The sequence below is a fragment of the Orcinus orca genome, chromosome 7, assembly GCF_937001465.1.
Source record: "Orcinus orca chromosome 7, mOrcOrc1.1, whole genome shotgun sequence".
Classification (NCBI taxonomy): Eukaryota; Metazoa; Chordata; class Mammalia; order Artiodactyla; family Delphinidae; genus Orcinus; species Orcinus orca.
In genome coordinates, this window is record NC_064565.1 from 106,927,230 (window position 1) to 106,954,822 (window position 27,593).

Sequence of the window (27,593 nt, forward strand, 5' to 3'; positions counted from 1 at the left end):
TTCTGTAACTGTGGAATTGTCTATTTCTCCTTGTACTTCCAACCATTTTCCTTCATATATTGTTATGCCGCATTACTGACATAAGTTCTTGATGAAATATCAATTACCACTGCTGTTTAATGGTTTTCTATTCAAATTCTGACATTAATTTTGCTACTGTCTACAATTAGCTTTTATATTTCAGACTCATTCTCAGAAATTTTTGAAAAGTATAATAAAGAACATTCAGAAAAATGTATTAATATCCATACCTCTTTCAAAAATTAAATGCTATTACTAAAAATCTAAGGTACAGATTACCACTATATGTATTTCCGTATTTTAGCTGTTCTAAATCACAATACGGACTTCATTCCAAAAACTATATAAAAAGAGGAAAAAGCCTGAGTAGCCTGACTACTATGGATTAAATGTGACACTACAATAAATGTCACCTTTTGTAGGCAGTTTCCAAGATGGCCCACAATGATCCTGGTATGTTTTAACCTTGTGTGGTCCCCTCACTGCACCAGGGCTGACTTGAGTGACCAACAAAATAAGGAAGTGACGATACGTGACTTCCAAGGCTGGGTCATAAAGGCACTGCAGGTTCTTCCTGGGTCTCTTGGATCGCTTGCTCTAGGGAAAGTTAGCCACCAGGAGGCAAGGACAATCAAACAGCCATGTTTGGTAAAGCCCATGTGGAGAGAAACTAAGACCTCTTACCAACAGCCAAAACAAACTTGCCAGCCACGTGGAAGAAGGCGCATACCGATAGCATTTTCCAGCCCTAGACAAACATTAGACAACTGAAGCCCCAGCTGACATCTTAAACTCACGAACGAGTCCAAGCCAGAACCACCCAGAAAGCCCCTCCTGAATCCCCAACCCACAGATACCACGAAAGATAATAAACTGTTAGTGGTTGTTTTAAAACATGAATTTGAGACCTGTTGTGTAGCATTAAATAATGAATACACCATCTTACTGAACTTATAAAGAAAGAATATTCAAAGATAAGAGATCAGCTTCCTTTAGTAATTACTATAGTTAAATACTTTTAACTGTCTCCTCTAATTTGTGGCAATTTCTGTAAAAGAGATGTCTAACAAAACTTATGCGGCAGACTGACTATAAGCACATAGTGTGAGTAAAGACAAAAAACTTCATGTGCCTTTTCACTATTCCCTGGTTTGAGATGCAAGCAGCCAGAAGGTTTTGGAGCCATAGGAATGGCATTTTACATACGCCACTTATGCTCAGGCTTCTGGTTTGTGACTTAGCTAAAATTTAAAATATTACAGGAATTTTCTACTTAATTTTACCTTCTACCTAAATCACTGCTCACTAGCCTCACTGATCGCAAGCTGACTGGGACGAGAAAAGGAAGCTTGAACCACTAAAATTACTAGCAATTCCAATAATGGCTTAAGAAAATCAATTTATGTTTTTGTTTATCCCACTATTTTTGCCAGCTCTTTATAAAGTAGGACTCTGAAAACCAACTGCAGCATTTATCAAGTAGCTTATTTTGTTTAAAATATATTATCCATGAGAACAGCAGATTAAAACATCCATGCTGTTAAAGATAATTCAATTCCACCTGTCTGACAAGGCTTACAATATTTGGGTAAGGTACTCAATACTTACTTAATCAATATTCTTTAGAACTCAATCACATTTAACTTGTGCTTGAAACTTAAAGTTATTCCCTAGGTAAAACACGCCTGGAAATTTATAAGAGCAAAACCTCTTGGCTTAGCCACTGACCTAAAAATAAAACACTTACGTTTCAAAATATTTCCTTGAGGTATATCACATAAAAACAGTCATCTCTTAACTATTTATCATCATCACAAAAAGGGAATATGGAGATGAGTATTAAAATAGGCCTAGAATTTAATCTTGCTCTTCATTTCAAACTTAAACTTATTTCTTCCTATATTCATTCACCTATGTCTGAAAATTGATTTTCAGTTAAGTATAAATATGGCTATAATTCTACAGCTTTTTAAAATATTCATTCCTTATCTTTAAACTTACTAAAAATCACATGATCTTCATTTCAACTCAAACCTACTCATCAAAGGTATGGGAAAAGACTAAATGAATTTAATTCAATCAAATCATGACTTAATGGGAGAAATAAAAAGTATATTATAATATATATACTCTAAGAAAAAAAAAGAAAGTTGACACTATCAAAATAGTGTAAAATTAGCATAAGGACAGACATAGAAATTAATGAAATAGATCAGAGTGTGCAGAAATAGACCCACATACATATGGTCAACTGAATTTTTTTTTTTTTTTTAAATAAAGGGCTCAAAGTAATTCAAAGGGAAAAGACTAGTGTTTTGGACAAATGATGCTGAAATGAACAACTGAATACCTATGTGTGGGGAGGAAATAATTCTTAATCCTTACCTCTAACCATACCAAAAAAATTAACTTGAAATTGATCACAGGCCTAAATGTAAAAGCTAAAACTATAAATCACTTAGAAGAAAATCTTTGCAAACTTGGGATAGCCAATAATTTCTTAGATAGGATATCAAAAGCATGAACCATAAACGTAAAAAAGTGGCCACTGGACTTCGTCAATATTAAAAAGTTCTGCTCTTCAGAATATAACATTAAGAAAATGAAAAGTCAAGTGACAGACTGTGAGAAAATATTCACAGAACATAGATTTGATCTGATGAAGGATTTGTATCCAGAATTTGTAAAGAACTTTTAAAAAACCCGATAAAGATATGAACGAAGAATTCACCAAACAAGACATATAAGTGGCAATATGAACAAATAAAAAATGCTCAATGTCATTATTAGTCAAGGAAAGAAATTAAATCCACAATGTATACGTACAATTACACACCAGCTAAAATGGCTAAAATTTAAAAGACAATACTAAATTTTGGAGAGGATGTGGGGCAACTAGAACTCTCCTACACTGCTGGCAGTAATGTAAAATGGTAAAAATCACTTCGGGATGCAGTTTGGCAACTTCTTTAAAAAGTTAAACATATAGCTCTGTTCACTACAGTCTAGATCTGAGAACAACCCAAATGCCGGGTGAGAATCAGAAACAATTGGTTAAAATTCACATAACCAGCCCATACCTCAAATGTGTATTTTTCTCTATTATTGAAGAGCATTAATATGGTCATCTGGAAAGTGGAGACTTGCAATATATGCTTCCGCGTATTAGAGCCAGTTACTTGTGCCCCTCCAACACCAACTTCAGATCCATCTTCCTGTTTAATTTTTTAAATATAAAAATAGAAACAAGATATAATTATCTCCTAGTAACTTTAACAGTATATTTGAAAAATAAGTTCTGTAATGCCCAACCTCCCCTTAACAAAATGATATAAACTCATATAAAAAGGAAATGTTATTTTAAAAGTGTACGTGTAAATATGTGTGTATACATACACACAAAGTCTTTATTTAGGACTGTCCCATTTTTTTCCATTATGAACATTTTAATGTATCTGAGCAAGTAATGAGTAATTCCTTATATTTATAACTAAAATTATGTTAACAGTACACAATGGGATAATAATGGACTTATAAGATGCTACTGCCATTATACTACTACCCTAAAGTAGTATTAGGTTTCTTTCTGTGTGGTCTGATCATGGTAAGAGTTCAAATAATAGCATAGGATGGGAAGAAAAAACCTCTGCCATCCTTAAAGCCTATTCCTGCTCTATGATTTAGAAGTACAAAGTAGAAATTCAGTCCTCAATAATTAACATATGAATTATGTTTTTAAAACCTACTGATCTGTTTAATAAAACCTCAAAAGATAACATGATTATTTAGGAAAAAACCCTCTCCTTTAAAACAGAAACAAGAAAGCAATAATTAAAAGCTGAGTTCTTTAGTATGTATCCTTGACCTTCCCACTTACAGTTAAATATATAATAGTGTCAAACATTATTCAACTAACTGAACTCTAAGGACTATTTCCCACTTCATTAAATATAAAAATTAGAACATGTATATAGGCATCTTCAACAATATTAAAAAAAAAACTTTGGTATTGCAGTGACAAGTAAGATTTTAATTAAAATATTTAATGAAACTGTTACTTGCTGCCAAGATGACAACTTAGGTATTTTAATGTTTTTTAGAAGCTTTTTATTATTTTGCCATTTTAAGCCAAATGACCCTGATTTGATTTATACCAAGCAATGAAGTAAATTATTACTCTAAACCTCACAATTTTACATATAAAAAAGCAATTACTTCTTTAAATGAAGGCACTTCTCTAGTGTATTTTTTTTTTTTTTTTTTTTTGCAGTACACGGGCCTCTCACTGTTGCGGCCTCTCCCGCTGCAGAGCACAGGCTCCGGACGCGCAGGCCCAGCGGCCACGGCTCACGGGCCCAGCCGCTCCGCGGCACGTGGGATCCTCCCGGACCGGGGCACGAACCCGCGTCCCCCGCATCGGCAGGCGGACCCCCAACCACCGCGCCACCAGGGAAGCCCCTGTATTGTTAATTTTTAAATAATCACTTTAGCAACATTTTGTATATTTCACAAATCTTACGTGTTAGCTTTCCCGGTTTCAATTTATTGGAAATAAGGATTATAGGAGACTGAGAATTTTGAAAAGGAACTCATGGCTTTGTATGCCCTCAAATCCATTATTTTATGCAATATTATCTCAAATCTAATCTTATAAATAAAACATGTAATTATATTATTTATTCCATAAGGAAGGCTACTGGTATAGTCTTCATATTGTCAAATGAAGTTAGCAACTAAGGGAACAGAAATCAATAAATCAAAGCCGAAGTTTCCCTCTTTTTAATATTTGAAACAGGTAAGGAAATAAAAGAAATAAATAATCTAAGTCAACAAAAATCACAAATCACTTCTGCAGACTAATTTTAAGTTACTTAATAAAAATACCTTCAAACTATTAATATTTACCTTTTTAACTGGTCCATAAAAGGTGGCATTGAGATCTGCAGAACCCATATGATGTTGGAGTGTGAGCTGTCGACCACTGTGTTTGGCTAAGTAAAACCTTCAGCAAATCAAACCAGGTTTTTGAGAATCATGTAATTTATATATGTGAAATTATAAACTACCAACCCTTAACAAACATATATGCAAGGGAGACTTTAAAAGCTAAACAAAACCTTAGGAATCAAGTTCAGTTCCAATTTTTTTTTACAGAAAAGAAGCCCTAAATAAGGGGTGGGGGTGGCTGGGTGGGAAACAGACCTAAGAAACTTAGCTAGATATTAAGTGATAAAGGTAGCACACTAAGCACTTTCCACCAGTACATTTATTTGCCCCTGGCTGCTGCTCAGCCACCGCTGTTTATATGACCTCCTTTCTCCACAGTTAACCCAATAAGCAAGTCACCCCAAGCTAGTGTCAGACATCAACAATACAAAATATACTCCTAACCATGCACTAATGCTGAAGAAAGCAGATTGATATTCCTCTGAAAAGTTTATGCAATTCATCCTTACATATTAAATGCATAAAGGATAACATGAGATTTAAAAAATGGAGTATATACCCCTTCAATTGGGGACACTACTGAATGCTCAAATTTATCTAAATTCTGGACAATTTGTACTTAGAAATACAAAGTCTGATCTACATTTACCTTCTGAATATCTCAAAAGCATGTCTTGGTGCTGGTGGGATGTTGCACTTTGGTGTGGCTGACTGAGTGGGCCAATAACCTGTTGTGAGCACCCGAACTGTGAGATCAACACCACCTAAAGATACCTGTGGAAAAGAGAAGAAAATGTTCCCCCCTAATTAGCTAGGATGTGTTATCTGTTCCATACAGACACTGTGTTAGAGTTATCAAAGTAGTTATCTCCATATCCAACATTCAGCAAATAAAACACATCTTCTTAAAAGTTACACTCATCCAATGTTTTCCTAATTTTAACTATCCTGGCACATTTATAATTATTGCTTAAGATGCTGAATTTACAATACTGATCAAAGTTCCTAGCATATGAACAAAGTCTTACTGGTGTCATTGAAAAGTACAAAGATTTTGGTCCTCAAGATTTTTTTCAGATAAAATGTCAAGGGGCCATTATCAGTATCATTTTAGGGAAAATTCTAGAATAATACCTTTCATCTCAGCTTTTAAACATTTTTACCATCTTAACACAGAAACAACACATTTCTAATATCCCAGTCACATTTCAACTATATTGACCATAACCTCCATGCTTTCACATGCAGCTCACATTCTATCCTCTGTCCTCTGCATAGGACACCAGATCCAGTTCTACACAGCAGGTGCGCTATAAGCATTTGCATAATGTTTGACTACCTCTACAAAATATATGCTAGCATTACCATCACAATTAGATATTTTTTTTTAAATAAATTACAATTTTAAGAAAACAAAAATAAAACACATCAACAGAAATTCTAAAGGGGGAAATATCTTTATTTTTAATATTCACAGCTTGTTTTAAACCATTATTCCATTTTTATGTAACCTGGATGATTTAGTGATAGAAATTCTTTAAAGAGAAAAATGAGTTTATAAATATCAAGAAGTATTCCACACTCAGATTTCTTCATAAATATCTAATAAATGATTTACTCTATTTTAAAGAAACTGAATCCAGAAATCTTACATGACACATAGGAGAGATGATCACAGCAGACTCTTAGATGATGAATGGAGAAGGGGCTGAGAACTGTTTGTACACTTGTAATTGGGAAGGGGGTCACAACTTGGTTCAATCCACCCAAGACAATGAAGTCTTTCATCTCTTTTCCCGTATCTCCACGTCTTGCTCCCTAATCTTCAAGTCTTTCCTCAAAATGTCGTTTTTTAAAGGAGGTCTTCCTCGACCACTCTTCCTTGCTACAGATTTCCTCTATATCTCCTATCACCAGCTAAGGTGCTATGTAATTACTTATCTTGTTGATCATCCGTCTCCCAGATTGGAAAGTAAGCTCCAACATGGCAGGGATTTTTGTCTATTCTCTGCTGTATAACCAGTGCCTAGAAAAATGCTTGGCACAGAAACAATGAGTTATTTGTTAAATTAAAAAAAGAAAAAGAGGGCTTTCCTGGTGTCGCAGTGGTTAAGAATCCGCCTGCCAATGCAGGGGGCATGGGTTCGAGTCCTGAGCCGGGAAGATCCCACATGCCAAGGAGCAACTAAGCCCGTGCGCCCCAACTACTGAGCCTGCGCTCTAGAGCCTGTGCTCCACAACAAGAGAAGCCACCGCAATGAGAAGCCCGCACACTGCAACGAAGAGTAGCCCCCCGCTCACCACAACTAGAGAAAGCCCGTGCACAGCAACGAAGACCCAATACAGCCAAAAATAAATAAATAAATAAATACATAAAATGAATTTATTAAAAAAGAAAAAGAAAGAACCTCAAGGAACTATTACTCTAATGGTTTGGACCTTTTCTTTCTACCTCTCTTAGTAATATATATATATATATTTTGCGGTATGCAGACCTCTCACTGTTGTGGCCTCTCCTGTTGCGGAGCACAGGCTCTGGACGCGCAGGCTCAGCGGCCATGGCTCACGGGCCCAGCGGCTCCGCGGCATGTGGGATCTTCCCGGACCAGGGCACGAACCCGTGTCCCCTGCATCGGCAGGCAGACTCTCAACCACTGTGCCACCAGGGAAGCCCCTCTTAGTAATATTTTTAAACCATTCAGCTTATTTTCCAAGATAGCACATGCCAGGGACAAGTACACAGAAACAGAGGTACCAGAAAAGTCTGTCTGGATGTGATACGATTTGCTGATATAAATAAACAGAAATACGATAGCAAGGTGGTTTTCCTGTTCCTATCCCCATTAAAAAAGTAAAACACAGGAAAAAAATGCACACTTAAATTTCCCTCAGCATAATAAATATGACTTATCTAATAAAATATACAAGTATTTAGCATTTTAAGAAAAGTACTTGTTAATATGACTTCTGAAAGTAAACAGAAGAGTCATTCTCTTGGTATATTTAAACAGGCCAAGAACCTTCAAGAAAGTTACAGAGAATTATCTGAGGATTGATGATGTTTTAAAAGGGTTCCAAGATTTCAGAAAGTTCAAGATTTGTTTTGATTCCTCTGTCACTTTTCATCAAATCTTTCTAATGAAGATTAAGGCTTAGGAGACGTAAAGCTTAAGATCCTTAGTTTAAACAATTACAAAATAGCCAATAATTGCATGCGAATAATGGCCTTGCAAAGTGAAAGCTGCAACCAGATTAGCAGATATACAACTTTGAACATCTTGATAAGTACTCTACTTACTGGGATAACAAATTATGAAACAAATATTCCACCATAAAGTGCAGGATATATCTGAATAATCAAAATGAAAGAATAGAAAATGCACAACTTCATAACAATAGAAAATAACAAAAGCAAACAATCTGATGAAATGATCACGTTGAACAATCATTCCCTCTTCTTTAAAAACTGCAAGAGAGTGGTCGAGAGTAAATAAAGACCGTAATTTTCTTATCAAAATGCCTTCAACTACCACAGATAAGGTAATTAGACAGCTAAAAAAATAGTAAGGGTTCTGGACCCATCCGGGAACATTCCTTTACATGGTTTCAATACAGCATTTATTCAGACCAGGTTATCTCCTTATAGCTCTTAATATGTGTAACATTAGTGGAAGAAAAACAAAAAAAACAAAAAATGTACCATATGAAAATATGATTTTATCAATGCATTAGACAGAATGAAGCACAAATCCCTGAACAATCTAAAAGAGAAAAACATCTAGGATAATCACATTATTCAGTCCCTGCCCACTCAAATTTCTATTTATCACAGAGTCTATCTTTCCTGCTCTCAGCCCTTCTCCACTGTAAACATCCGAGGCAAATCACACAACTATTTATAACAAAGAGGAAACAGAAGTCCCTCTGAGTCAGAATGTCTTAATATATATAAATGTCCATTTCTACAGAATTAGGTATTTTCACATGTTTTGTTTGTGATGAGACCTATGGGACCAGTAGAAGTGATGATCTTATATTTAAATATCAAAGAAAAGACCTCCAATTTTTTTTAAATGGTTGTGACATGTCTTAATTATGAAGTAGTACACTGTCAGTTGAGAGAGAAAATATTAAAGAAAAAATGTGGAGTTCTCTAAACTTAAAGTTACAGTTGAAAAACAGTTTAAAAAAAAAAGAAGAGAGAAGGGAAAATTCTGAACTTCATTAAACCCCACTGAATCTTCACAAAACCCCACTGGACTCCAAGGCCATATAAGTTGCAGCTTACTGCCTTCTGGGAATCACAATACAAAACCATATTTATAACACACTAGCATCAGTGTTTTTATACTCAGTTCACCCTCCACCGACCCTGAGGATGTCAGGCCCATTTATCCTGACATTTCAGATGAATAAGAATACTGACGTACAGGAAAATCAGGTAACAATTCTAAGATAGCACCATCCTGGGGTAAAGTAAAAGGAAGAGCATTAAAACTCAGTAAGCTTGCCTAAGCCTGGTATTCTTTCCCTAACCTAAAAATGGTTATAACAGCAGAATCACTATTTATTAAATTTTCAGTATATTCCTTCAAGTGGGGAAGATAAACTAAGTTTTATAAGAATAAGAAAAAATATTTTAAGATTAATAGTTAGAAAAAGAGGTTATATGGGAGAAATAATTTTTAAAGCACTCACAGACAATACATATGTTGTCACTAATGGCATTTAAAGAAATGACATGGGGTGGGGGGAAGGATAAATTGGGAGACTGAGATTGACATATACACACTACTATATATAAAATAGATAACTAATAAGAATCTGCTGCATAGCACAGGGAACTCTACTCAATACTCTGTAATGGCCTATATGGAAAAAGAATCTAAAAAAAAAAAGAGTGGATATATGGTATGTACAACTGATTCACTTTGCTGTACACCTGAAACTAATATAACATTGTAAATCAACTATACTCCATAAAAGTTTTTAAAAAAATAAATAACACCAGCAATTCAGTTATCTGATTGGATGAAAATGCCCATTACAGAAGACTTTACATAAACACATTTATATAAGTAGAAATTAATGAAGAATCTTACCCCAGTGGCCTGTAGATGTTGCCTGAACTCATCCATAGTTGTGTTTGAGATGCTCATATCCCTAAACATTCCTTCCAGTTTTGATGTGAATTGACATCCACATTCAGTCTGTGGAAGAAAAACAAATATACACAAATAAATGATGGATTTTACTATTAGAAAATGTACAAAGAAACTCTTCCATGTTACTGTCATCCTTCCTAAATCTTTCCAATAATTGTTCTATGTCTGTGGATACCAACTTCAGTGTGATTAAGATTAATCCAAGAATTTTATTTTAAAATGCAAATTCCCAGACTCTCTGAGATTCCCATAAACCTCACTGAAGGCAGTGCTCAGAACTCTTATGTTTTCAGCAAGAAACACTCATATCAGGTGATATGGGTACAAGTAGTCTGTGGACCACACTCTGTGAAACAGAACTATATGGTGATATTCCCTTTATTGTTTCCCTTGTACTAATCCTCCCCCAGATCTCCATGAATGAATGTATCTGCCACACCAAGAGAAATTCCAGCACACTGTGAATGTCCCAGAACTTGAACAAATCTAAGTACAGCCTGCTCAAAAAAATCTAGTTTTATTAATTTAGAGAAGTAAGTATTTTAAATCAATTAAGTATTTCCCAGTCACATGTTGCTGGTGCTCAATTATGTGATAATCATTAGTGACGTGCACTCCAATCCATCTTTTTTTTTTTCCATTCCATCTTAAATACACCTTACCTTTAACTTAGAAATCATATTTTTTTCAGAGTCATCAGAAACACTTTTATTTGTGAGAAGTCTCCTTGCCAAGTGTTGTTTATAGTAACGTTCAAATACATCTTTTTCTTGCATAAACCTAAAAAGGACCATTGCCTTATCCAATATTGTTTCTACTTCTTGTTCTGTTAGCTGCAAACCATTGAAAAGACAATTTAACAATTACACAATTTTAGTTCTACAAAAACAGCATCACAGTTCATCAATAGTTTAAAAACACTGTTTGATAACAAACATAAACATCTGGTTGAGATATGTCAGAAGGAGGGATCTAGTGCGAGAAAGTGCCTCCTACTTTATCTAGTAGCACGACTCTTAAATCCTCATCTAGTGCAGCATTAATCAGGGGCTGGAATGGAGTTCCACTCCCTAGTGGGCTACCTCTGAAAGGGAGGCATGAAGTGATACATGGCTGGATTAAAGGATGACTGAGAACAGAAGAAATGAAATTTTAATCACATAAAAGAATTTTACCATGCCCTTGCATAGTATCTAGGAAGAAACTTACATGGCCAAAAGACAGGTATTTTTATATAAGCTCATTCAAAATCTAAATTGTGCAACCAGAACGGTAATAATTTGTTATAATTCCAAAAGTAAAAAGGACTCTTGCCCCTAATCTTTTAAATAAGGGCAAGATGATACTGTGGCAGGTTGTATTAAGCTTATATTAAAAATATGGTAGACTACTCAGCTGTGTATTTTCTATTTGGTGCCCTTAGTAATCTTCCTCTTATTTGTTTCTTTGTTATAGCTACCTATTTGTTGCTTTGCCCTTCTGTCTCACAAATCCCAAGATGAAGTCAAGAAGACCAATTCACGTGTGATCACAATCTGCTTATTTTGATTTTCTGTGCTGGAGTGAGCTTCCAAGATCCCAGATATATTATAAAGGCTTGAAACTGAGCTTCCATATATGCTTTCAAACTATTTTCTGATACCTATTCTAGTCTGTGCCTTCAAATTTTTGGCACTCAAGTATTGTTTGATATGTAACCCCCAGAACCAGGTGACAGCAAGCAACATTCTATGTGCCACATGGATAGCTGTATTCTAGTTCCTTATTATCTCTATAGCATATCTAACCCTCACAATCTCAAGTCTATGGATGTGTAGTTGTTTTTGATGCCAGTTACACATTCAATGAAATGTCAAAGTACTTTTGACCATTTCAAATACTTGAAACAATCCTTTCAAATATCACAGTGCACATTTAAGCACAGCAAAGGAGGACTGTTTAATTTTATATCTACAAAATTCCCTAATTTTATTTCCTAATTTTATATCTACAAATAAAACAATATATTTTCAAATGCATTAATACTTACCCCTTTGACTCCCTTTTTCAGCTTATCATCAATAAATAATGAGAGGTATTCAGGGGACCTGGAGTTGAGGTTGAGAAAATACTCAAAGTCACCCGCAATAGTTTGTTTAAAGAGCCGGTCGTTATTAAACGATTCCTGGAGGAAGCGATCAAACCTACTCTTCAGATCCAATAAGCCCTTCCAAATAAAAACAAAGAAACTTAGGATACATTATAATAACTTTTCTATAAACAATACATCTGTAACTACACACGTTTAACTTTGCTGGTAATAAATGTGTGCATTCAGTGTTAAACTTACAGATTCTATATTGCTATTTTCAAGCCTGTTTCTAAGCCTGTTAAAAATGTCAGTGGTGAGAGAAGTATTCTATCTTCCATTTATGTATTATTCTATTAAAGATGAACCAAAGATTCTCCTCACTTTTTCTCCCCACCTTCCTCTATCTTGACTGAATGGGTGAGCCTGAGAGAAAATTAGCTTTAAAAATACATAGAGAAAGCTTATTCATATTAAAATATGAAAAACTTGAGAGCGTAATATATTTGTTGTACTGCTTGAAAGCAAAATATCTTGAACCAAAAAGTCACTAAAACACAGTTATTTTTTCTTGAACACACTAAGGTAGTATATGAACTCTAAAGCATACAAAAAAGTAGAAAGAACTTTCATTCTTGAGACTATTTAAATAGACTTCTTCATCAGACAAGCTCATAAATGAAAAGAAGTGGGTGAGTTTGTATCCCTGATATAAATATACATACTTTCCAAAATTCTAAAATATTCAGGATAATTACATATTAATTTACCACTGGAAAAATTAAGTCAGAAATACATACTACATAGCTTTGTAAAAGTGACCTTTTTAGCACTTGTCAAAATTACTTTATGATAAAGAGAATCTTCTGTATTTACTCACCTGGATATAGTCAACGGGATTCTTTCCTTCTCCTTCCTCAGAAACAAGGGCTTTACCTTGTTCCCTCAAGTAGGAACTCATACACTCACACATTGTTTTCAAACCATTTGGCACACGACTAAATAACTTGTACATGCAAGCAAGGTCTGCAATCAGAACACACACACAAATTGGCTACATTAAAAATTAAGAAAAGAAATTTGAATCCCTGTTCATGCTAATTTGCGATACTTAAAGAAGCTTATTTCTCCATTATGATCATTTGCTGACCACATGAAAAACTATTAAAAAAAAAAAAAAACCCCAGGAAAACAGGGAAAAAAAGCTAGTTAATGGTTATTATTGCAATTTACAAAATACGTCTTACAGATGAGATACTTTAAAAGCATCAATAAAATGTCATAGCAAATTTTAGTTTACATGGAAGAGATGTCCAAACAGCATAATAGTCACAAAAAATGAAAACTGAAGTTTTGAGTTCCTACATAATTTAGCCTATATAATTCTAATCTAGAATCTAGTTAATACTGCAAAACAACTATCAAAAGGATAACTTTAACTGTGGTATACCTGGCAGTTAATGTAATAAAGAAGAAATTTAAAAACGAATTAAAGTCTTACAGATAATTTTTAAGTATATCTGTCTCAAACGTTCAAATGACAACCATGACAACAAATAAAATTAAATATACTAGGATTTATTTCATTACACATCATGGTAAAATTCATGTGAAATTTACAGCATAAATTCCTATTCTTTAATATTTTCCTCAGAGCAATCCCTAATATTTCCCAGGTGTTGACCTAAGCCAATATGTATATTTTAAAAATTGGTTTATCTCACTACATTGTTTTTATTTAGAAGGAAAACTCTGGACTCTATTTTTTACAAGATTAAAATGTGGAGTTAAGATACTGCTTTTCCATACGTCTAATGTATCTATGAAATACGAATTTACTGGGAGGCTATAGTGTCAAAACTTTACAATGATATAAAAAGGCTTTATGATTGAGAACTTTTAAATATGGAGTTAGTACAGCAGTTTCTAGATCAGTGGCTGGAAAACTGTTTTCTGTAAAGCACCAGAGAGTAAATATTTTAAACTTGTGGACCATATGGTCTCTTTTACAACTACTCGATTTTGCCATTGTAGCCATAAAGAAGCTGCAGATAATACATAAATGAATGGGCATGACTGTGTTCCAATAAAACTTGATTTATGGACACTGAGATCTAAAACTTATATAATTTTCATGTGTAATGAAATATTACTTTTTTTTTTTTCAAGCAAACTGATAGTGGGCCAGATTTGGCAGACAGGCTATAATTTGCCCACCCTGGTCTACATTTATAAGAGCAACTTAGATCTTAAAACTGAAGTTGTATGTATTTTAAAGATACCTGGACACAAGTTTTACAAAAAGGGCTTCAAAATTTGTTTCAATGACTTTCAAAAGCAAATTTCATTAAAAAGTGCTTTCATCAATAATATATGTCCAAAATAATCTACACACAGCAAATCTGACAGTTTCTCACATTTGTTATAAATTACAACCAAGTTTCCCATGTTAAAAACAAATATTACAAACAATAATTTATGAACATATATACTACAGTAAACTTGGCATATCAAATACCTCATGACAAAATAGTTCCCAACTTTGTCTACTTTGTTCCTATGTTGTTACAGTTTTGCTTAGTCACATGTATATTTAACAGTATGTAAATTAATACAATTTCATTATATGTAATAATTCACTGTATATAAATAAATGTATGGCTTAGTGGAGAATGTGAAAGAGAAAATGAAAAATATGCATCATTCAAAAATTAAATATCATTATTTCTGTATACACTTCATAAAACAAAATGATACCATTCAAACTTAATTTCATAATGTTATCTGCATTTAATTATCAATCCAACTCATCCTCCGTTCATGGTGGGAAAAAACTTTTTCACTTTCTGATTTATGAGATATTTGGCTTCATAATGGTGAAGCTGTGTCTCTGACATATTCTTGACATACTGCTCACGAGCAGGGCCTAGCATAATTAAAGATACTCTGCAATTAGGTTTCTAGTGGAAAGCCAGGAAAACTGAAGCCATGATTTTAAAATTTAATTTAGAATCACAGAAAGCTGCTTATTTGTGGAGAACATTAAGTACTAAATAGAAACTATGGTAAGTGGCTATTCTGATACTCCATTATTTATGCACTTATTAAGCACTTGCCATGTGTTAGGTATACTTAATGCCTTTAACACAAGTCTCCATGCAGGTTACAGTTACTATAATTCAGGTATGCTCAACAACCTCCCCATCAAACATTTCCTAGCCTCTAATCTCCAAGCCCATTTCATCTCCCCTCCTCAATAATCCCCACCCAAGGTGACTAAGAAAGCATTAACTCAATAACTAAACAGTACATTAGAAAATTGAGGGCTTCCCTGGTGGCGCAGTGGTTAAGAATCCGCCTGCCAGTGCAGGGGACACCCTGGAGCCCTGGTTCGGGAAGATCCCACATGCCGTGGAGCAACTAAGGCCACGCGCCACAACTACTGAGCCCGCGCGCCTAGTGCCCGTGCTCCGCAACAAGAGAAGCCACCGTAATGAGAAGCCCGCGCACCGCAACGAAGAGTAGCCCCCGCTCACCGCAACTAGAGAAAGCCTGCGCACAGCAACAAAGACCCAACGCAGACAAAAATAAATAAATAATTTTTTTTTTAAAAAAAGGATAGATTCTCATTTTAAGTAAAGGAAAATGCTTTTCATAAAGTCCTATCTGCCAGGGACCACTATGATCAGGGTCATCAAACTATGGTCCATGGACCAACTACAGCCCGCTGCTTGTTTTTGTACACCTCACAAACTAAGAATGGTTTTCACATTTTTCAATGTTTGAAAAATAAAAATCAAAGTTTTATAGGAACACAGTCAAGTTTAATTCGTTTGTGTTATTGCCTATGCCTACTTTCTCACTATTACAGCAGAGATGAGTAGTTTACTGTCTGGTCCAAGCATCTAAAATATTTATTATCTGGCCTTTTACAAAAAAAGCTTGCCAATCCCTGACAGACCATAGGCATCCAGGAGTAGCTTATTTTAGAAAACATGACAAACATCTTTAAAAATCATTTTTGTTTTGCTTTTATAAAAAAGGTTTACCAGAAGGGTCTTTTAAAAAGTAACTTTCTCTAGTTTAATAAAAACAATAAATTTACATACAACTTTTTAGGAACTTAGCACATATATAGAAATATAACCATTTGAAAACACAAGGCAAAATTCCACTAGAGAAAGAATGGAACAACCTCTCTGCTTACCATCTTTGTTTTCCCTCCTCTTACATCCTCCTCTTTTAAATTATTAACTTAAAAAAATTTTTTCCCATTCCCTACCTATGTCATGACCCAACAGGCAATATGCATTTATTTTATAAGAAATACATGGCTAAAATATTGCTAAGACTTCATCTAAGAGCACCAAATTTGTTTATTTTTAAGTACCATATCAGTGACTTATCCAGTCATAGTTTTTGTTTTTTTTTTTTTTGTTTGTTTTTTGCGGTACGCGGGCCTCTCACTGTTCTGGCCTCTCCCATTGCGGAGCACAGGCTCCGGACGCGCAGGCTCAGTGGCCACGGCTCACGGGCCCAGCCGCTCCGCGGCATGTGGGATCTTCCCGGACCGGGGCACGAACCCGCGTCCCCTGCCTCGGCTGGCGGACTCTCAACCACTGCGCCACCAGGGAAGCCCTCCAGTCATAGTTTTAAAGAAAATCTTCAGAAACTGAAGAGGACAACATGACTATTCTTTACAATTTCTCCTTGGGTACTTGTTACAAAATAACATTTTAGGAAAATCAGGTAAATAGCCAAGAAGAGTAAATGTTACAGTTACCTCCAAAATGTTTACTTTTAAGCAATTCTCCTTTCTCTCTTTCATTCTATAACAAGATATCCAATCTACTAATTTATCTAAATATGTCAACATGGAAGACACATATTTTTGCATTTTTGGTACCCTTACCACAACTAACTCCCAAAGAAATGCTTACAAAAATTTTAAGATTGGAACTTCAGGTTGTAAAAGAATCACAAAAACTACAGGAGAGTGTGTGGGAAAGAGGAGTCTAAACACCCTGGTATAGAAATATAAAGTACAGGAATAGGTGAGGATCATTGACCTTATAAATAATATTAATCATCTTCTTTTTTTTTAAGCTCTTTTATTTTCTCCTCTGTTTTTTTTTCCTCCCCTTTGGTGCACCGTGTGGCTTGTGGGATCTTAGTTCCCCAACCAGGGATCAAACCTGTGCCCCCTGCAGTAGAAGCACGGGGTCTTAACCACTGGACCGCCAGGGAAGTCCCTAAACTTACCTTTTGGGTTAAGAAAAACAAAAAGTGAGGAGACTTAAGATGAAAGAAGAAAAAAAGCCGCTTGATTCACTAGGAATATCTAAAATCCTCATTAATACGTGTAAAGTAACAACAGTGATAAATTAATGACAAACACCACAACTTCTTGAAAATTGACATTCATAAACTACAATAGGAAAAAAAAATACTGAGAACCTGGTAGAACTATAAGAATTTAATTATTTTTCAACTGCTAACACTTACCTTCTGTCTTTCCGTTTTTCAACATATGTACTAGCCCCGAATTCTCCATTTCTACTATAGTTTTCATGTGCTTGGAAATGAGTTCCCTCTCAACCACCTTTACAATTGGCTCTTCAGTTGATTTGTCAAGGCAGTGCATCACTCGTTCTATTTCTTCATTAATTCTAGCTTCTACTTTCTTTATATATACTGAAGCACTGTTTTCTGCTAAAAATTTCTGGCTTTCCATCTGCAAATAAGAAGCATGATTTTTTTTTTTTAAACACAGAAGCAAAATGTGCTTCTGCTTTTAACTGGGTTTCTACAGTTTCTCATAAACCAAACTAAATATCCCAAGCACTATTAACATTTTATATACTGTCTTATTATATATATTCATATAGTCCGAATTATACCCTTTAAAGCATTACTTACATAAGACTTAATTAATACATTATCCTTAAGCAGCGTTTTTCAGACTTTGCCAGTGTATTCCAAATAGCAGAAAAAGTAAGCACACGCCAGTGAAGATCAAAAGTATAGAATGAAGCATCTGACCCCAAGTGAGAGTGGGAAATTCTTCTTTGATTTGTTTTATTGTAAAATTATGCCTAAAAAGATTCATCATGTTTATCATACAGTTTTGCTGGCATACTGGTAGTTACTAAAGTCCTCCTGCCACCCCACTCCCGCTCTCAAAGGAATATATATAAAGTTTGAGAAATAGAGCTTTTGAGTTACTATTAATATTGTCTTCTAACACCAGCCTTAGAGAAATTCCAGTAAATTTTAAATGTTGGCTCAACTGACTTCAATCTCATAGTAAAATTAACAAATATACCTAAGAATTACATAAAAGATGTATTAATATAAATTATGTACAAAATGTAATAACATTTCCCATTCTCTTAATAAAAAGTAGTTTATACCAAATGTACAATGGATGGCTAGTGGGAAGCTGCCGCATAGCACAGGGAGCTCAGCTCGATGCTCTGTGACCACCTAGAGGGGTGGGATAGGGAGGGTGGGAGGGAGGCTCAAGAGGGAGGGGATATGGGGATATATGTATACATACAGCTGATCCACTTTGTTGTACAACAGAAACTAACACAACATTGTAAAGCAATTATACTCCAATAAAGATGTTAAAAATAGAAAGCAGTTTAAAATAATCAAGTTTCTAAGAATAAACATTAACACACCAAACAAAAATCTTGGTGAGACTGTCACTTCACTGTCAAAACTGTATTTTATAAATACACACAGATATATCCATATGCCACTGTAACACACTTTGGGATCCTGACAATTAATCACCTACTGGTATTTCTATACTGTAATGAAGGTAATCAAAACAAATGCAAACGTCAAAAACGTTGCCAGAAATATCTAGAAGTAGTTGCTGTGTTACCAGAAAATAAAGCCTGTTTCCTACATTATAAAATTAATAGTTCATGAAGTATGGTCCAGGCTCACCAGTACAGGCCACACAAAGCTTCCTGATGGCTACAAGCTGATTTCTGAAAAGCGGCCTGGGGGTTACGCCAGTCCAAAGGACACCAAAACCCACCAAGTCTACTTCTATACTCATCCGATGGCTTCTACGAATGACGCACTGTAGAGTTATTGTATCGTTCTATTCATTTAGTTCTTTAAAAGGTTATTACTAAAGTTGACCAGTAAAGTCTACTTTAGCAACACTACAAAGCTCCTACTATAAATTGCTCAGATAGTTGAGGCTTTCAGGAAGAACGCCTGATTATCATGACCTTATAAATATTGTCTTATCATTTGTCGTAGTACTCAGTAATTGTTATTATCATTTCATTACAAAATAGTACCGGTTTAGCTTTACTTTCAGCAACGTAGTTGATTCGGGGTTGTACATACTGCTGCAAATTTTTATCAACTGTAATTACTGACTTTTAATTTCCTAATCAACAGCTCTTAAGACATATATATGCCTTATGGGATCATGCATATATCTATATTTATTTTACTAGTAACTTATATTACCAAAAAGCCTGAACAGTGAAACTTCATTGGTGATGTACTGCCTGTGAATCTATGGTAAATAATTAGTAACATATAAATATAATAAAATTTAAGGTTATTTCTAAGTTTATATGTTTTATACATATAATTTTAAAAAAATCACGTTAAGTCCAACCTCTTCGACTTATTTTCAGACAGTTCCTTCACTGGAATGTGAGACTGTGGGGTAGGTGTGCTGAAGGGTGTAATTTGCACCCTCTTCCCCAAAGGGCCTCAGTACGAAAAGGTCAAAATGCTTAAATTACTAACTATATTCGGTAATTTTAAGAACATCTTAAAAGAGTATTTATTTATATCTCACTGATTACCTGAAAAAACTCTGCAGACATTTCCAAAAAAGGAGCCTCAAAATCTTCTTCATAGACTGATCGTCCTTCGAGACCTAAAATCATTAACATCTGGCAAGCATTTCTTATTGCGCCTCTGTCAAAAGAAGTTAAACCACTTGATAATAAAAACACATTAAAGATTCATGTAAAAGATGCAGCAGAAGTAGCTAGAAAAACTTTCAGAGCAAGTTTTTTTTAACCAAAGTGACCAATCTCCCATAAGCAACTAATTTATAACATAAGGATTTAGAGTAATTTTAATTGGAAAGCCTATCTTGACTGCACAGCTATTTATCTCAAGTTGTTCTCATGCTGTTGTAACTTAGGATTTTTGAAGAAAATATGTTTAAAATGACTAAATATTCCTGTGTATTTAAAAGTGCAAAAAGAATAAACAGCCTATCAGGAAGCAGGGAGGAGAGAGGGAGTCTACAGCACTTGACATGGGTACAACGCACAGTTACTCCTAGGCAATATAATTTTTTTGCACCAAATGGCTTTTGGGCAATCGTGACCAAGCACCAAAGCTGAAATAAAAAGAACTTTACAAGTCTTCCTCTAACAGCTGCTTTGAATACAAAGAAGCAAAGAAAGCAGGCTTGCATGTTTCAAGCCACTCTGGCTGCAGTGTCACAAAAATGGCACTGCAACAATGTTTGGGGGGGTGGAATATGACTTAACAAAAGGGGTACAAGAGTTCTTAGTCATTTTAGACTATGTTCAACATTTTTTTCTTCAAAGACCTTAAAAATAAATGCTAGCCAAAAGCCCTTTTAAAGAAGAAAAAAATATTATCAAATAGCAAAAAAACAAACAAACAGCATAAAAAATACATTAAAAATCAAAAAGACTAATGGCTGATTTGCTTTTTAAAAGTATATTCAACAAAAGCTTAGGATAGTTTCTTCTAAAAATAAATGTGTGCTTTTTAGTTACAATCTAGCTAACTTTGTTAACTGTGATATAAGGTTTTTGAGTATTTTCATAATATGCTGGACAATCAAACTTTAATTTACTTTAATAAAATTAAGACAGTGAATCGATTCTCAAGCTATAACCACTAAAAACCAAAACCCAAAGAGTAAAAAGATTATTATACCGGTCTACAACTTCTCCTTTCCGCTCTCTGGCAATCATATCCAACAGCGTTTGTCGTAGGTGATCCCTAATACACCCGTAACGTACAACTTGATCTCGAAAAATAATTAATCCCAAATTGTACACATTCTCCACATTATTTTGTTGTACGTACACACGGTCCTGCAGTTAAAACAAAATCATAATATAAACATTAGTACAACTCTTGCGAACATAAAAATATGTTTTATATATTTTTATGATCTTTTGAGTTCATAAAAGATCCTTTTGATCTTTTATGTTCAAAAGGATCTTTTATGAGTTACATCCTTTTGAGTTACAATAATAAAGGAAATAAAATTCCAAAAGTGGTCAATTTTGCAGGTGAGAAACACTTCAAGCAACATGGAATTTTCTAGTACCTCCTAAGTTATATAAAAGTTATATATAGTAAGTCCTTACAATTTACAATTGCTACTGAAACAATGGCTATAGGCGGTTGCCCATTTGCCCTAAGAAAAAGGGAGGAAAAAGGCAAGCACCCCACCCAGGGAGAGAGGCAAGTCAGCAGAAAGTAGAGGAGAAAGGTAGACAGCAAGGCAGGCAGAACTTCCTTTCTCCCAAAGTCATACCATGCACAAATATGGTTCTTATTTTCTTAAATACTGTACCTGAAGATCATATTCTTTAAGTAAAATTGAGAGCTGAATGAAATACAGATGCATGTGACTTAAGCTGATTGTTTACTGGTAAATGTTGAAAGGTTCTAATGCTTATAACAGAGTAGCATTCAGTATTACATAATTAAAACACCCCTAGCTACTGCCGTTTCAGATTATTTACTGGTAGTCATCTAACTTTCAAGTTCTTACCAACATGATTACTGGTGTCTCACTTAATAGAGTACAGATAATCCAGAATTATTGGCCATAAAAGTCCTATTTTGTGAAATATTTTAAAATCCGTATTTACACCAAAATACACTGAAATAAAACTACTGTTCTTAATTCACAAAAGGATTAGTAACAGAATTCCTTTCTGTTCTTAACCAGGATCTCTCCGGGCTTTGGCGGGTCTGTGAACTTCCTAAAATTTTTAAATTATTGTGTGTTTGTTCTTACGTAAGTATTTGGAAAGAGTCCATCCGTAGCTTTCACCAGATTCTTAAAGGCATTTGTAATCCAAAAACAGTAAGACTCACTGCAAACTGTGATCTCTGAACTTTTAAAGGAACACTGTTAATACAAGCAACATCAAATAGAATACAAGGTAAACATGAACAGAAGTTCTACCATATTAGTATTAAATGGTCTTGATCACCTTTCTAGCCAATTTTTACTAAATTCTCCATGAGTAGCACTCTCTTCACAGACACTATCCTCCAACTTTCATTCATCTCACACAATGGTACATACCTAATGACTACAAGGAAAGCTGCTCTTTTATTAGCATTGTTGGTGCTCACTTTCTACATTTTATATCACATTTTTCAAATCCTGACAGCAACTTCAGTTAAGTTCAAAATTTTCATTGATGACTTCTTCAATAAATTCTTGAATTTCATACTTCTTTCCTCAAGATCTTAAATTCTGAGTTTTGCCCTGACCGCATCCCTCCTCCTTTCTGATGGCCTCACTGTTTTCTTTGTACTGAAGTTACTCTTTACTCTCATGACCTTCAGCTCCAACACTCCCCACCCGCCACTACCATACTGATTCTGGCTTACTTTTCAGCATAAAACAAAACACATTCAATAAAAACTGGTATAAATCTAATAATTTATAAAGCAATGAGAAAATAATCACTCCAATTATTGAGTAAATTATTTATAAATTTGATATTTACAATTTTGATTATAAATTTCTATGGTACAGATTTTGTACCAAATACAGAATCACTCTTACCCAATGCAATCAAAACCAGTAACTAGCTAGCTGATGTGGTAAAAGAGGAAAAATATTAAACACACACACACACACACACACACACCCCCCCCCACACCACACCAGCACCTTAAACATTTTAATTTAAAACATATAAGCATTCACTGAGATAAAGACTTTTTCTCTGAACATGAGTCCTGTGATTAGAAGTCAATGCTGTCTTTCTCACATATACCCATACATCATAAATATCTAGTCTGTCTACTTTCAGTCTCATTAAGATGGCTATTGACCAGAGACAACTGTGAAGCAATGTAAATGGCCTTCTAGATTTTTACAATTTCCACTCCAGTCTAAATTACCAAATTACCCAATATTTAGTGATTTGCCTTTGTCAAGTCTTTCCAAAACATTCAATCTAGTTTGCCAAATAACAAATTTAATTGTTTTTCGCATTTTTATTGACTTACACAATATAAAATGATGTAATAACAAGAAGTACAACTAGCATAAACAGGCCTGAAAACAAATACAACTGACTCTCAGTAAGCAAAGCTCAACTGACAAGAGCAAAACAGAGAAGATACACTGAAAAGCAGTGGAACAGCACTGAGAGAACTTTGTATCCATCAGGCTGTTTCACAGCTAGAACAGAAAGTACTGTTAATTCGAGCAGGTACTGTTAAGTTTCAACTGTACGATATGCCTCTGTAACATTCAGCACATCTTGTGGGGGATATATAACATCACATACATATGATATAAGCAAACTTAACATATGTCTACTAAGACACTAACCTCTTTCTTAGGAAACCAAATGTTCTTAATTTAGGCTAAGAGAAATGTCAAAGAACCAAGTCAGATTTTATTGTTTTTGGTGAAAGGCAAATACTTTTAAGAATTACAGAACAAAAGACACATGCTATGTAATCTTCAGAGTAAACTAAGAGTGTTAAAGTGAAAATTTTTTAACGTTTTCCCCTTTTGGCTTTATTGCAGTTATATGCCGTAAAATTCACTCATTTTAAGAGCATGGTTCAATAATTTACAGTAAATTTCTATATTGTGTAGTCATTGCCACAATCCAGTTCTAGAATATACTTCCATCACTCAAAAAAAAAAAAAAATAGGAAAAAAGAAAAAGATCCCCCCAGCCCTTCCGCAGTCAATCTCCACTTCCAGCACCTCTGCTTTCTCTTTCTATACATTTCCTTTCCTGGACATTTCATATAAGTGGAATCATAGAACATGTAATCTTTTGTGTCTGATTTTTCATCAAGCGTAAAGTTGCTAAGGTTCATTAATATAACATATATTAGTATTTCATTCCTTTTTTTGGCCTGAAGTATTCCATTGTATTGGATATGCCACATTTAGCTTATCCATTTATCAGCTGATGGATATTTGGGGCTGTTTCCCGTCTACTATGAGTAATGTTGCTATGAACACTTGGGTACAATCTTCTTGTTGGACGTATGCTTTCATTTCTCTTGGATGGATTTCTATGAGTAGAAGTACTATTGAGCTATATGAAAATTGCCAAATTGTTTGTTTTCTAAAGTGGACATGTCAGTTATAGAATTCTTCCTATTATCTCTGGCTCTACCATTAGCTGGTGGTGTGACCCTGAGTAAGCCATTTACCCACTCCGGTCCTGGGTAACATAAAGGGCTGGTAAAGACATTCTCTAAAACTCTGATTTCCTTTGAAGCTTAACTCTCTGATCAAAAATTAACATATACTAGGGATCAAGACACATTTCAATATTACTCCTTCCCTTTCTGTTATCAGTCTCCCCTGGCCTGGGTACTCTCTTCTCAATCCTAAACACAGTGATGCTATCACTACCAAAGCAGGTGCGTCTATAACCGTATTGGCCTATAATATCTGCTATCTTAAGCCCTGTGGCAAAAAGACAGAAAGAGAGCCAGGTGCAGCTGATGAGTTCTTCAGGCATAATGCATACGGAAGAGAACAATGTTTCAGAGTAAAAGAAGCCAGGTATGATGGGAACACATGGTTGGAGTATTTGAGCAACGCATAGAAAATTTACATCCATGGAGGATGACTGGGGATAAGGGAAGTACAGATGTTGTAGGATAAAAACCAAACCCTTGTCTTTTAATGTGAGACTGTCAAGGTGTATAATGATTATAATTAAATGACATAATATTAAGGAAAGCCGTTAACCCTGAAATATGATTATAGATACCAGAGAGCTAATAAATAGAGAAGGGAAAACCTGCAAACATGAGTACAGCTACTTAAATGAGTAATACCAAATAGTCATTTATATTGTTTGGTACATATGATTAATTACCATCAAGTAAAATAAAAGCTATACATACATACACCTGAGTGCTTACGTGTGCGTACATTAAACTAATGCAGGCACACATCCACAATAAACTTGTGATCTGCACATGATTATTAAAATATCTGCTGAATGAACATGCTAAATCTTCTGTTTACTGTTTATCAGCACTATCAGAAGGAATTCAGCCTGTGGGTACACAACAGCCTTTCATAATAGATTCTAACAGGAATCTCTCTTTGTTAAAAAATAAGTGGTTAATTTTATGTAATACAATATCAATTTAGCTCTAATCATTTAAATCACTGGAGGACTTTTTATTTTGTATACCTTTCTATGTGAATATTTAATGTGACCAAAAGGTAGTTTGTATGAGTCCAACATTAGTCATTTATCTACTGAAGAGAGCTCAGCAGAGATAGAAAGCTGGTGGTTGCTTCTATTTGCCTTTTGAAAGCCAAAATACAGGCATTTTAAGTATAAAATGTTCTGAAAAATCCACTTGAAAGCCTCACGTCTGGATCAAACATTAGATTTACTAAAGGGATGTGAGTTTCATAACTACAGAGATAAAATTACATTTAAAATCTCTGTTTATGGTTCCCTCTTGGGAGATGCTATTCCTAGACCAAGCAAATCTTTTCCCCTTAACTGATGGCTTCACCAAGACACCTAATCCACCAAGATACCTAAATATTTAACTAATATATGAGAGATCTAACTCAGCATGCAAAAGTATTCTTAGATGTGTCAAGACACACTATGCGAAAATATAGATTTTATGAAAGCTAAACCTGTGCAAAGTCAAGGAGTGACTGTGTAAGTGGGCTAAAAAGCTTCATGACTCAGGGAGTGGTATTTAAATAAAAATAAAACAACAAAAATTTGATAATGAACCTCAAAAAATAACTCTTACTACTTTATCCACAAGAAATGGTACGGGAAATATTTTTAACCAACAGTCATTGTATCACGAAAAAGCAAACTAGGATAAATGTGTACTCGGCATAGGAATCAATGATGCACCCAAGGAAAGGACAAAATTATAAGCTCTTTCAATATCACTCATACCTAATGTCTCATTTGAACAATGTTTTCTTGTAAGATTAAACAGGTATTTGGGAAGCAAATTCTAAAACTAACCTTTGGGTTACATTCAACTCTGAACACTCAGTACTACAAATATAAATACAATAGTCCTTTGTCTCAATTATTTTTTGAGGGAGCTTGTTATAAAATTTTTGCTTCAAATACCAGCAGTTCAGTACTTTTAATACCACCACTAACGAACTAAGGGCAGTTATGGATTAGTACTCATTTATCTACACTTCCCTGCTTGATCCCACTTATGACCAATGGTAGCTATTTATTTAGGCAAAGACCACTTTTTAAATTGAAGTGAATAGCTCTGAAAGTTGGTTTATCAAGCACACTGTCAAGGAGCTTAATTAAACTTAAATAATTCTTCTTTCACTTTCTTGTCCTCAAAGCAAGATCTATAACTGTTTTCGTTTATGTTTTTTTTAAAAAAAGAGACTAGAAAAGTGGCAGGAGCCCGCATGCTGCAACTATGACCCGGCACAACCAAATAAATAAAATAATTAAATAAATTTTTAAAAAATAAAAAAAATTTAAATAAAAAGGGTAAATAAATAAATAAAAACAGAATTACCATATGATCTAGCAATTCTACCATCTAGGTTTATACTCAAAAGAGTCAAAAGAAGGGTCTTAAAGAAATATTCATACACCCATGTTCATAGCAGCATTATTCAAAACAGCCAAAGGGTGGAAACAAGCCAAGTGACCACTGACAGATGAATGGATAAGCAAATGTGGTATATCCATACAACTGAATATTATTCAGCCTGAAAAAGAAAGGCAATTTTTAAAATTGATGCAACATTGGTTTATAACATTACATAATTTCACGTGTACAACATTATATTATGACTTCTGTATACACTACAATGTGCTCACCACCAAATGTTTAGTTTCTGTCATTATACAGCCAACCCCCTTTACCCATCTTGTGCTGCCCCCATCCCCCTTTCCCTCTGGTAACCACTAATCTGTTAAGGGAGGGAATTCAGACTCAGGCTACAACATGGATGAAACCTGAGTTGCAAAAGGACAGATACTCTATGATTCCACTTACATGAGGTAGCTAGAGTGGGCTAATACATACAGAAAGTACAATGGTGGTGACCAGGGGGTGGGGAATGGGGAATTATCATTTAAAGGGTATCG

The 27,593-nt window shown here is 34.7% G+C and overlaps 1 protein-coding gene across 3 annotated transcripts in view; it reads right to left on the bottom strand.

The window, feature by feature from the left end:
* Positions 1 to 27,593, bottom strand: part of CUL3 (cullin 3) — a 97,556-nt gene that overhangs the window by 17,737 nt on the left and 52,226 nt on the right. For all 3 annotated transcript variants that reach the window (XM_004262640.4, XM_033426576.2, XM_033426579.2), the window contains 10 exons: positions 21,169 to 21,329; positions 20,049 to 20,163; positions 17,707 to 17,935; positions 13,082 to 13,227; positions 12,163 to 12,339; positions 10,796 to 10,966; positions 10,071 to 10,178; positions 5,618 to 5,742; positions 4,927 to 5,023; positions 3,102 to 3,236 (listed from right to left, as the gene is read on the bottom strand). In XM_004262640.4, the coding sequence (XP_004262688.1) occupies positions 3,102 to 3,236; positions 4,927 to 5,023; positions 5,618 to 5,742; positions 10,071 to 10,178; positions 10,796 to 10,966; positions 12,163 to 12,339; positions 13,082 to 13,227; positions 17,707 to 17,935; positions 20,049 to 20,163; positions 21,169 to 21,329 (1,464 nt within the window). The remainder of the gene's footprint in view (positions 1 to 3,101; positions 3,237 to 4,926; positions 5,024 to 5,617; positions 5,743 to 10,070; positions 10,179 to 10,795; positions 10,967 to 12,162; positions 12,340 to 13,081; positions 13,228 to 17,706; positions 17,936 to 20,048; positions 20,164 to 21,168; positions 21,330 to 27,593) is intronic.